Source organism: Mastigoproctus giganteus, chromosome 4, assembly GCF_048544385.1.
Source record: "Mastigoproctus giganteus isolate SK-2022 chromosome 4, ASM4854438v1, whole genome shotgun sequence".
Classification (NCBI taxonomy): Eukaryota; Metazoa; Arthropoda; class Arachnida; order Uropygi; family Thelyphonidae; genus Mastigoproctus; species Mastigoproctus giganteus.
Genome location: NC_143578.1, coordinates 230,432,272 through 230,444,790, shown reverse-complemented (window position 1 = coordinate 230,444,790; position 12,519 = coordinate 230,432,272). Strand labels below are relative to the sequence as shown.

The following is a 12,519-nucleotide window of genomic DNA, read 5'->3' as shown; positions in this document are numbered from 1 at the left end:
TACTATGAGCATATTGTAAGACCATGGTATTTAATTATGACAGTCAAAATTTTGTAAGCCACAAAAGAAATAGGTAGTGCTCAATTTACTGAATGTGGCATGTTTACTGAAGAGCAATGGAAAAGTTCATGACCTACTGTGGAAACCTCATCTGTAAGGATTACACATTAATGCAATGTTCAATCATCTTTTCTAGACCTTTTATGTAGAACATATTCTTTGCCTGTCTGGTTGCTCCTGACCACATTATAATACATGAATAACATTATCTGCCTCAAAGTGTTGCCCTTTTAAATCTTTTTCAGGATAGGAAAGAGGTATTAATCTGAATAGGCAATATCTGGGGGATAGTGGTATAAGGTATGTTCGTGTCAGACGGCACCTGGGATTTCTCCCATCTCCATGTGTGTTCGCTGTATCAAGGACAGTACACTGTCAAGCCAGAGACTTGAAAGTGTGTGGGCCATATCTGTGCAATGTGATGTGTTGTGCCCATTGTTTGTCTGGCTTATTAGCTACCAGGCCCCTAGTGGGGCCCGACGTTGCCCATACCTCGCCACGTGGAGGCTAGCCGGGTGTGTCCAACATTACAAGTTGCTCTGGCAGGTCCTGCCACCTAGTTTCCTGGAGTGGCTAGGACTTAAAAGCAAACAAAAAAAAATTATGCATTTGACATTAATGCTTTATGGGATTGCTGTTAGGAAATCGCTGGTTGGGGTTGAATGCTAGAGAGAGATGTGTTAAAAGGCCTAATAAGTCGGGCAAAATTTTGATGTTATTAAATTTAGACATGTGAGGCTATACACTAGATAAAAGATAATAGTGTTAGTTGTCTTAGAGATTTACACAAAACCGGTAGAATTTAGACGTTGATTAGAATTTGGCGGCATTGTTAAGGGGTGTACTCGGTTGGTTTAGGGGGGGGGGATGGTGGTAGCGGTATGACAACCATTGTGGGGAAACTCTCCTCTGACAGCTTCCACACAACATTTGGCTTTCAACTGCTCACAAAATTTCAGCAGCAAAGAATATTAACCCATAACGGATTTACCCTTTTGAAGGTAATCAACGAACATCACCCATTCTCTGTCACAAATGATTGACCTTTCTACCATCACTTTGGTAGCTGATGCCCTTCCAAAATTTCTTGTGGCAAAGACATCCTCCATAATTTTCTCTTCTTGTTTGCATTCCTTCGGTATCCATTTTACTGAAATTTTTGCACTCGGTTCATTGTAGAAACTGTTTCTCAGCTTTCTTGTGGATAATATGTGCCAATACTTTTTGTGTTTGACAATTATTGGTCATTCACCCCTAGGCCCACTTTAGGCATTCTTATTTGACTGTTATGATCCCTTTTGAATTCAGCAAACTAATTCTTGATTTGCTTCCCAAACAGTCCTTTTAAAAAAGAGTATTTTATTACTACACAACTCTCTTCTTTTGTGAAATTATTGGTTTCAGTGACATGATTTCTTTTAACCCTTAAAAAAATATATTTAAGATATTAATCAAAAAACTGAATTACATGCATATGTTTGTAATTTAATATTATGTTTATTTTATTATCAAATGAAATATACAGTAAGTCACAAAATTTTGAAATATACCATTTATTTTAAATAACATAAGTAAAAAATTTTAAATGATGATGATCTGAAATAAAATAGTCCTCACCATATTGATAAATCCATGGAATACTAATTCTTCTGCTAAAGTAAAAGGTGTATCATGATATGTAACTTCACAAGACAACTGTCGATTCATCTTATCATCCATCCGCAAGAGTAATGTCATCTGGTGGGGGGAAAAAGGGTGCTATAAGCTGAAGGTTTACATGACACACACACACTAAATATAGAGATGGAATATATGATAAAAAGGAATATTAATTATAATGGAATAATTAGTATTACTTGTCTTTACTTCAATTTATTCAACAACAGTTATTCCATTACAGTTATTTTATTCTACTTACGACAGTCAAATAGAATAACTGAAAGAGATATTAGTTTAGTGTAACAGCCATTGAAACTAAGGAATACTAACACTTGCATATTATTTTCCTACAAACACTGGAAATATAAAACACAAACTATACAATGGTTAACTATGCACTATAACTTATATTTCTTTCAGGTATTATTTCTTAGCACACACATACAATATTATGCATCTTTTTACAGTCAGTAGTAGTGTCAAAACAATGCAAGCTTATACAGAATAAGTCAAAATATTACCAACTTCAATTTGAATATCCCTTATAATTTATCAATCTTCTTTAAATTTATTCAAACTACCAATTTCTACAACACTGGATGGAAGTTACAACAACCAATTATTCTCTGCAACCATTCTTTTCCAATTTAAACTTATATCCCCATGTTTGTATGTCATCTGAGAAACAGTAAAGATGCTATTAGCATTTATTTTACAACACACTTTCAATCAGGTCCCCTCACAGGTGCTTCAATTTAGAGAACTTCATTATAGTTTTTTTTTTTTTTTTAGGAGCATTAGCAACTAAGGCCATATTGCTCCGGGATATGCGGTGGTCATTCCCTGACCTTTCCGCATCCTCCGTATTTGGTGGTGATGGGCTCAAACCCCAGTCTAATCAAGAAGTGTGTGCTATGCACTGCTGCTCCTTCCCACCTGGCTACAGAGGCGCCACTTCATTATAGTGAACTCCATTATTGCATTATACAAGGGCTGTTCAATAAATTATCTACCTACTTATAAAGGAAGTGAGATAGAGGCAAAAAACTGTTTTTATTTTTCAATATAACGTCCCCGAACTTCAATATGTATACTTGTGTTCCATTTTGTACGCAATGAGGAAATACCAGACAAATAAAATTCATTGCCCTGTCCATCAAAGAATGCAGAAACAGCAGACTTCAGTTTATAATCATCAGCAAAGCAGCGTCCACCTAAGTTTTTCTTGAGGTGTTGAAACAGGAAATAGTTACTGGGGCCAGATCCGAACTGTAAGGTGGATGGGTAAGTTCTGTAAAGTCAGTCTCTCAAAGCAGCACACCTCTGGAAAGTTTCCCATGGTGTTTTTCCTTTATGACTTCCCTTAGGTTGTAACAGTAGGGATGCATATGACTCCACAGTGACTGCTTGTGTTCCTAGTAATGAATGTACAAAATTCCCTTAGCACCCCAAAAAATGGTGGCCATAATTTTGCTAGCTGAAGGTTGTGTCCGATATTTTTTGGGTTGGGGAGAATTCTTGTGCTTCTGCTGCATCGATTCTTGCTTGATCTCAGGGTCCCAGTGATGAACCCATGTTTTATTACCTATAAAAATTCTGAAGATGAAAGTTTCAGGATCCCTTCCATAAAGTTCCAAATTCTCCTCACAGCACCGTACTCTGAATTGCTTCTGCACAAGGATTAGAAATCTGAAGACACACCTTGCACTAACCTTAGTCATCCCCAAATATTCATGGAGAATGGTTATAATTGTTCCTTCAGATATGTCACATTCTCTAGAGATTTGGGACACCTTTAAATGTCTGTCATTGAGCACAAGGGTTTCCACAGCTTCGCACATTTCTGGAGTAGTTGCTTTCATGGGCCTTCCTGGACATGGATCATCTTCGATGGACTCTCTATCCCACTTGAACTGTTTTGAGCAGAATTTCACCTGGTACTCTGAAGGTGCACTGTTGCCATACACAGTGACTATCCTTTAATGAATGGCCTTTGGTCCAATTCCTTCTTTGGAGAGAAACTTGATGACTGAACAATGCTCCAATTTCAGCAAATCCATAATTTGATACAGGTTTTTTGAACCTTCTTTCTGTTACAGCAGCAACCTAAAAACATAGTGGGATCAAAAAGGCAGATATTGTTGGGATATCAGAGACGTGGTGTCACACAGATATAAGGGATGCGGAACTGCAATTTCGGGAGTACAACGTCTACAGAAAGGATAGACAGGATAGGAAGGGGGGAGGTGTTATGCTATTAGTTAAGAAACACATAAAAACCAAGGAAGTGAAGCCAGTCGACATCGCTGGACAGTGCAGTGTGGAGTCAGTTTGGTGTGACATAAACATTGGGAGATCAAAATTGAGAGTAGGAGTGTGCTATAGGCCTAATGACTCTGATGAGTATAATAAGGAACTGTACAGGGAAATAGAGTGGGCCAGTAAATCAGAGTGTCTTATAATGGGAGATTTTAATTTCCCAGATATTGACTGGAATTTGGGGGCTGGTTACTCACACACTAGCAGGGTTTTTGTGGATTTATTGGATGATTGTTTTCTACATCAGCATGTTCGGGAGGCAACTAGAGGGAGTAATACTCTTGATTTGATTATCAGCAGTGATTCTTCATGCATTAAGAATCTGCAGATAAATGAACCATTAGGTGGCAGTGATCACAGTGTGCTGAAGTGGGATTTACTCAAAGAGGTAACTACCATTAGGGGTAAAGGGAAGGGTTATTGCTTCCGTAAAGGCGACTACGATGGACTGAGACAGTATTTAAATTCTATACAGTGGGACCAACTGATGATGTTACCAACAGCAAATTCAAAATGGGAAGCATTCAAAGAACTTATCTTGGAAGCTACTAGGCTTTACATACCAACTAAGAAATATTGTTCAAGGTTTAGGCCAAAATGGATGTCAGATGAACTAATGAGGCATATGGCAGAGAAGAAAAATGCATGGGATACATACAAATTAACACATGACACAGAAGCCTATGACAGATACAAGTTGATATGCAACCAAGTTACAAAGGAGGTTAGGCAGGCGAAGGCAGATTACGAGAAATCCTTGGCAAGGGATGCAAAGAAAAACAGCAAAGAGTTCTTTACTTATGTAAACTCTAGAAGGAAGGGGATGAATCAGATTGGTCCACTTGATATTGATGGGTCAACTGTTGATGATCCTGCTCAGGTAGCTAAGAAACTAAATGAATATTTTGCATCGACATTCACACATGAGGAGTTATTCAGCGAGGGGAATGCCAGAGGTGTATTCAACTCTAGCAGTAAGCTACAGAATCTTGAAATAACTGGGAGTAAAGTGGAGGAGAAACTGTTGAAGATAAACACAAGAAAGGCACACGGGGTGGATGGGATCTATCCAATTATATTAAAGGAGGCAGCAAAGGAAGTAAGCAAACCCTTAGCCATAATTACGAGAGCTTCCTTGGACTCAGGGGAGGTACCCATAGACTGGAAATGTGAAAATGTGACCCCAATTCACAAAGGAGGATCAAAGGCTGACACAAGTAATTATAGACCTGTGAGCTTAACTTCTGTTCCAGGAAAATTAATGGAGGCACTGGTTAAAGAAGCACTGCAGGATCATTTAGACAAGACTTCAGTTATAGCTCAGACACAGCATGGTTTTGTTAAGGGGAAGTCTTGCCTGACCAACTTGATTGGATACTATGATGCAGTCACAAAAGAACTGGATGCAGGGAATAACTTTGATATTATATACTTGGATCTTAGAAAGGCTTTTGATACTGTTGCACATGGAAGACTGCTACACAAATTGGAGCAGTGTGACATTGGAGGCAAATTGCTGCTATGGATAAAGGGGTGGTTGAGGGGGAGAAGACAGAGAGTGGTACTCAATGGACACTGCTCATCGTGGACTGATGTTATTAGTGGAGTCCCTCAGGGCTCAGTGTTGGGTCCATTATTGTTTTCTGTATTTATAAATGATATTGATGATGGTATATCGGGCTTAATGTCCAAGTTTGCAGACGATACAAAGGTTGGCAGGGTTGTCAAGGACACTACTGACACTATGCTGCTGCAACAGGATCTGGAAAGGTTGAGCAGATGGGCTGAGAGGTGGCAAATGAAGTTTAACATTGACAAATGTAAAGTACTACACATGGGAAACAGCAACCCCAGAGCAACGTATCAACTCTGTGGTACTACACTGACAGTGGTAGAGAATGAAAGGGACTTGGGGGTGGTTGTGCAGGCAGATATGAAGTTCTCTGAGCAGTGCAGACGGGCTGCAAGAGTAGCTCATGGAGTATTGTCAATGATATACAGGAATTTTTCCAGCAGGGATAAGGAGGTGATTATTCCATTCTATAAGGCGATGGTCAGGCCACACCTAGAGTACTGTATACAGGTCTGGAGGCCTCATTTCAAGAAGGACGTAGAGCTGCTGGAACGAGTACAGAGAAGGGCAACAAGATTAGTGAATGGAACAAAGGGGTGCTCTTACGAAGAAAGGCTTAAGTTTTGCAAATTACAGTGTCTGGAGACTAGGCACCAGCGAGGTGATCTGATAGAGGTGTATAAAGCCTTGAATGGTTTGAGCATGCTCAATGCTGATGGGATTCTTCCTCTAGCTCAGAAAAATCACCTGAGAGGGCATAAATTCAAATTGAGGAAAGATAGATGTAGGATAGACGTGCGGAAATTTGCCTTTAGCCAGCGGGTGGTTGGTTGGTGGAACAGACTTCCATCCCTTGTGGTGGAGGTTGATAGCCTAAATAAGTTTAAGGCTCAGCTGGACAGGTATTTTGAACGAACAGAGGGGTGAAGTGGAAGTGGTTTTTTTTTTTTTTTTTTTGGCTGATGCTGCATAAGCTTGCTTTCTTGCATCAAATGCCTCTACTAATGCTAATGCTAATCAGTATGTCATATAAGGTAGAATTTTAACTTTCCAGTTAGCGGTTTGGAACTGGCTATTTGGTCACTCACACACTAGCAAGATTTATGAGATTTATTTGATGACTGATTTCTTCAGCAGCATGTTAGAGAGGCAACCATAGGGAGTAATACTCTTGATCTGATTATCAGCAATTACTCATGCATTAAGAATCTGCAGATAAAGGAACCACTAGGTGGCAATGATCACAGTGTATTACTGATGTGGGAGTTATTTAAAGACGTAACTACCATCGGGGGGTAAAGGAAGAGGTTTTTTCTTTCGTAAAGGTGACTACACAGTAGTCTCAGACAGTTTTTAAATTCTATACAGTGGGACTACCTAATCTTACCAATGGCAAATTCTAAATGGGAAGCATTCAAGGAATTAACCATAGCAGCTACTAGACTTTTCGTGCCCACTAAGAAATACTCTTCAAGGTATGGGCTTATTGGATGTCACATGAACTAATTAGACTTGTGACAAAGAAGAAAAATGCACGGGATGCATATAAATTATCAGGCAGCACAGAAGCATATGGCAGATATAAACTAGTCTGTAATCGTCACAAAGGTGGTTAGACAAGCGACTGCAGAATACAATCTTTTGCAAAGGATGCAAAGAAAAACAGCAAATAAGTCTTTACTTGTAAACACTAGAAGAAGGGGATGAATCAAATAGGTCCATTTGATATAGATGATTCGACTGTCGTTGACCCTGCTCATGATGGAGACAAACTGAATGAGTATTTTGCATCTATTCACACAGGAATTCTTTAGGGAAGTAGATACCAAAAGTTTATCAACCTCTAACAAGGAGCTAAATGATTTTGTAATAACTGAGAGGAAAGCAAAAGAGAAATTGTTGAAGTTAAACAATTTTGAAATATGAAAGGCACCTGGGGTGGAAAGGATCTATCCAATTATATTAAGGGAAATTATATGTAAGCATTGAAGGGAGTAATCAAACCTTTAGCCATAATTATGAGAGCAAACTACAGACCTGTTATAGTTTAACTTCTGTTCGAGGGAAAATAATGGGGTCGCTGGTTAAAGAAATAATGCAGGATCATCTAAACAAGGCAGCAATTATACTTCAGACACAGCATGGGTTTTTCAAGGGGATTTTTCAGGAAAGCTTTTGATACTGTGGAACATAAAAGACTGCTGTACAAATTGGAGCAGTGAAGCATTAACTGCAGGTTGCTGCTGCAGATTAATGGATGGTTGAGTGGGAGAACAAAGAGTGGAAATCAATGGACGTTGCCTTTCGTGGACTAAAAGTTATTAGTGGAGTTCTCCAGGGTTCGGTAAGGCCCATTGTTGTTTTCAATATTTATCAATGATACAGATCAGGGGTGGCCAACTTAATTTGTGATGCGATCTACTTTTTTTCTTCAAAATGTGCCGCGATCTACCTTTTCAAGAATTTCATTGCACATGGTTATAAAAGTTAACCAACACATATTGAAATATGTTGTTTATAAATTTTAAAATTAAATACAATTAAGAATTTTTATTTTAAATCCATACATATTTAAATTTTTAATTTATGTGAAGTTTGTGACTCCATGTCATCTTCCAAGCTTTCAAAATCTGGGAATTTTCTGTGATAAGGCCAACCGTAGAGAATCTTCTGTATGCAAGTCTGTCAGAGTAGAGCGATTCTTCGTCTTTCTTTGTTTCAAATATGAAAAGGCCAATTCACATAAATATGTGGAACCAAAACAGAATTTAAAAGTTCACTGCATTTTTTTTACATTTGGGTACTTTTCTCAGCAAACATATTTCAAAAAGTCCTTTTTGATAATGTGGCTTTTAGGAAGATATCGTTTTGCAACATAATAATTTCATTTAAAGTAATATTTTCTGCAATTTGTTTCGTATCTAAGTCAACATTAAATATATTGAACAATGTCTTCGATTGTTTTAAAATCACTGAATCTGGTTTCAAAATCATCCACAACTTTCTCAATTTCAGAAACATATTTCTCACTATTAAATTCAAAAACTGATTTTTGCAAATGATCTTGCATATTTGCAAAACGATCAAATTTTTTTTCCTTTGAAATACTTAGTCATTGCCAAAAATTGATATCTATATGCAGAAAAACTACTAATCATGTCACCCACATTTTTATTTTTTCCTTGTAGTTCCAAATTCAGATCACTTAATTTACTGGAAAAATCTACCAAATCACACAACCACTCCAAATCTTGTAGTTGCTCATAATCATCACCCTTTGCTCAACAATTTTTTTAATTTCATTCAGAAAATTTCGAAATCTCTGTAGAAACTTACTCCGACTCATCCACCTCACATCTGTGTGTAATATCAGATCTGGTTCTTTTTCATCGAGTTGCATTTTGAAAAGTCTCCTTTGAAGAGATTGTCCTCTGATAGAATTCATGATTTTGAAAGCTATGTCCAGACCACTTTTAGTATTTAATCTTTTGCTGGCTAACACTTGTTGGTGGATGATAGTGGTAACTCAAAAAATCTGGAAATTCACCATCCTTTTGGCACAATGCGATGAATCCGTTAAGATGCTCCGTCACTGCTTTAGCTCCATCTGTTGTTATTGATACGAGCTTAAATGGTGGTAATTTTATTAACTAAAACTATTGGAAGGAATGGATAGATGAAACAGGATTTTTTTTTTTTTTTTGGCTGATGCTCTATAAAGATGCTTTCTTGCATCATTTGCTAATGCCAATACACATGCATACAAATTCAGAAATCAAATTAACAACACCAATACTCACAAGTAGATTTTGTCCTTCATCCTGTGGCTTTATGTTGCACATCATATTTATAATGCGTCTAGTTTCATTATCACAAGGCTCTGGTGAAGCAGATTTTACTGATTCTGGCATTTCTGGAGAAGAAGCACGTTGCTGAACAACAGGCGGATGAGTAGCTGCAAATGCAGTAAGTGGATAGATGCCATTTCTGTTGAAAAAAAAATTATGCTATTATAAGCTAATATATATCTATAATGTTCTTTTTTTATTAAATGGAACTGCAATGCACACTTTTACACTTCTGCAATGCACACTTTTGTACAATAGACAGCCTATAGAGCAGTTGTAAAAGAATGAGATTTCACAAAGAATGTAAAAGAAAATTGCCTTTTTTTGCGTAAGTAGTACTTTTTAATAACATGTATATCATCAGAAAGAACTGTTTCAGAAAAATGCAATTTTTCAAAAAAGACAAAATCCTCAATATTAATCTAATAAATTAGCATTTTTATTTCAATAATTAACTTGATTTAATACTGCACCTTAAGTACTGTATACAGGACTCATTTTAGGAAGATCTACACTCTTCCTAAAATGTGACTGCCAGTTCTGTATGAAGTATTCAAGGTGCAGAGAAGAGTACTGTGGCCATTTAATGAACCAATAATCTAAATGTTTTTCAAAGATTGGTAGAAGGAATAATGTAATCTTCGTCATATCGTTTCAGATAAATACTTTCCTACCTACCAGTGGAACATACCACATTACTGATACTGTGATTCCTATTCTTCTTTCATGAAATAAAGATCAATTTATTAAGAAGTGAGCAACAATCCTTGCAGTGGACACATCAAAACAAACAGGTTCTGTGAAACAAGTGTGCTCTTAAATGAAAGGCAACAATTTAAGTATTTCTTAAAATAACAAACACTTCATTGTTCAAATGACTGCCTGAGTTCCCAGCAGACACAAGTCCAAAATGCTTTGTTTCATTTTAATATGTTATAATAACCGATAGTGATATTTCTAATAATAAAGTATTAAATGCAATTTCATTAGCAAAATGGATAAATTATCTCTATAGGGTGAGAAATGGCAGCTGTGGTTTCACTGCAAGATGAAAAAGAAGTGGCGATTATGACAGACAGAGGTCTATCATATAATAATCTCAATGATCTCTCTAAATAATACAGTTTGTTAATGATGTACATTTAGCACTTCAGATGGATTTTAACAAGCATTAAAAATTCTCTACATTATGGTATAATTACAAATGGCAATATTTATTACCTGACATCATCCAGAAACTTTTCTAATTCTAACTTTGGAGCATCACTACGGTGTATCTCCACACTAGGACGGCCATCTGGATGAATTATCTCAGATAAAACATCTTGATTGTATCTTGAGCGAAATGCTTCATCAGTTAACTGGTCTGGCTGATATGCTAAATAAATCAAAATTAATAAATAATATTAAATAAATTTAAGAATTATTTACAGAAGGCCACCATTTTTCATACAGAACTCTGAAAATCTAAATCACACCACTCAGGATTTCAAAAATCAAGCTCTCAACCCATTCTATAACCTTATAAAAAAAAACTACACAGTTCACCCATCCATACAGTCCAAAAATTTGTCTGATTCTTTCTTGAATTTATTCAACCCATATGCTTCCACAACAACAATCAACTACCCACTGGTTAAACTGGTTAAAGGAAAACTTCTGCACATCTATCATGCTACCATCCTTCAGCTTGAATTTAAGCCCCCTCATGTGTGTACTTTCAGCAAGTGGAAGAATGCCATTAACATTCAGCTTACTCAATCCAATAAAGGCTTTAAACACCTCAATCAGATCTCCCTACAGGTGACTAATCCTGAGACGCTGCAATTTGCAGAACTGAAGCCTTTTCTAGCTAAGAGCACCCCTTTGTTCCCTTCATCAGTCTGGTTGCTCTTCTCTGCACCCACTCCAGCAGACCAACATCCTTCCTGAAGTGAGGCTTCCAGACATACAATGTTCAAGATACAGCATAATCACAGCCTCACACAAAGATATAATCACTTCCTTATCACTGCTAGCAAAGTTTCTGTATCATGGACAACCCTATGAATTGTCCTGGAAACATGTCAGACTGCACAATTACTGCTAGGTCTTTTTTATTCTTATCAGCTATGTAATTTATCACATAGCTGATAAGTTACACCAGAGTTGATGAAGTAATTGCATTTGTCAATGTTAAACTTCAGCTGCCATTTCTCAGCCCACTGACCCAATTTTCCTAGATCTTGTTGCAGTAGCTCACCCTGCCAACCTTTATATCATCTGCAACCTTATACATAAAGCCTGCTATATACCTTCATCAATATCATTGATAAATATTCAAAACAACAAGGCCCAACACAGAACCCCGGGGAACTCCACTAATAACATTAGTCCACAAAGAGCAGTGCCCACTGATAACAACTCTCTGTCTTGTTCCACTTAACCATCCCTTTATTCATAACAGCAACTTGCTCTTAATGCCAAACTGCTCCAGTTTGTACAGCACACTTTTATGGGCAACAGTATCAAAAGCCTTTCTGAAATCTAAGTATATGACATGAAAATTATTTTTTGCATCCAGTTCCTTGGTCACTATATCATAGCACCCTACTGGATTGGTTAGACAAGACTACCCCTTAACAAAATCCATGATGTGATTGCACGCTTGCCCAGATGGTTGTGCATTACTTCTTTAACCAGCGATGCAATTATTTTCTCTGGAATAGATGTTAAGCTAACAAGTCTGTAATTACTCATGTCGCCTTTGATCCCCCCTTTATGAATTGGGATAAATTTGCAAATCTCCAGTCCATAGGGACAACCCCTGAATCCAAGGATGCTCTCATAATTATAACTGGATAGATTCCATCTACTACAGGTGCCTTTTTTATGTCCATATTCAACAATTTCTCCTCCACTTTACTTTCGGTTATCACAAAGTCATTTAGCCCCACATTAGATCTTGATAAACGTCTGGCATCCCTTCTCTAAAGAATTCCTCATGTGTGTGAATGTAGATGCAAAATACCTATTCAATTTCTCTGCAACCTGAGCAGGGTCATTGACAGTTAACCCATA

General features: G+C 37.3%; 1 protein-coding gene across 2 annotated transcripts in view; it reads right to left on the bottom strand.

Moving 5' to 3' along the window:
• The window catches only part of Madm (MLF1-adaptor molecule), a 144,006-nt gene that overhangs the window by 20,858 nt on the left and 110,629 nt on the right, over positions 1 to 12,519 (bottom strand). For both annotated transcript variants that reach the window (XM_090372093.1, XM_090372092.1), the window contains 3 exons: positions 10,681 to 10,837; positions 9,412 to 9,598; positions 1,678 to 1,797 (listed from right to left, as the gene is read on the bottom strand). In XM_090372093.1, the coding sequence (XP_090228219.1) occupies positions 1,678 to 1,797; positions 9,412 to 9,598; positions 10,681 to 10,837 (464 nt within the window). The remainder of the gene's footprint in view (positions 1 to 1,677; positions 1,798 to 9,411; positions 9,599 to 10,680; positions 10,838 to 12,519) is intronic.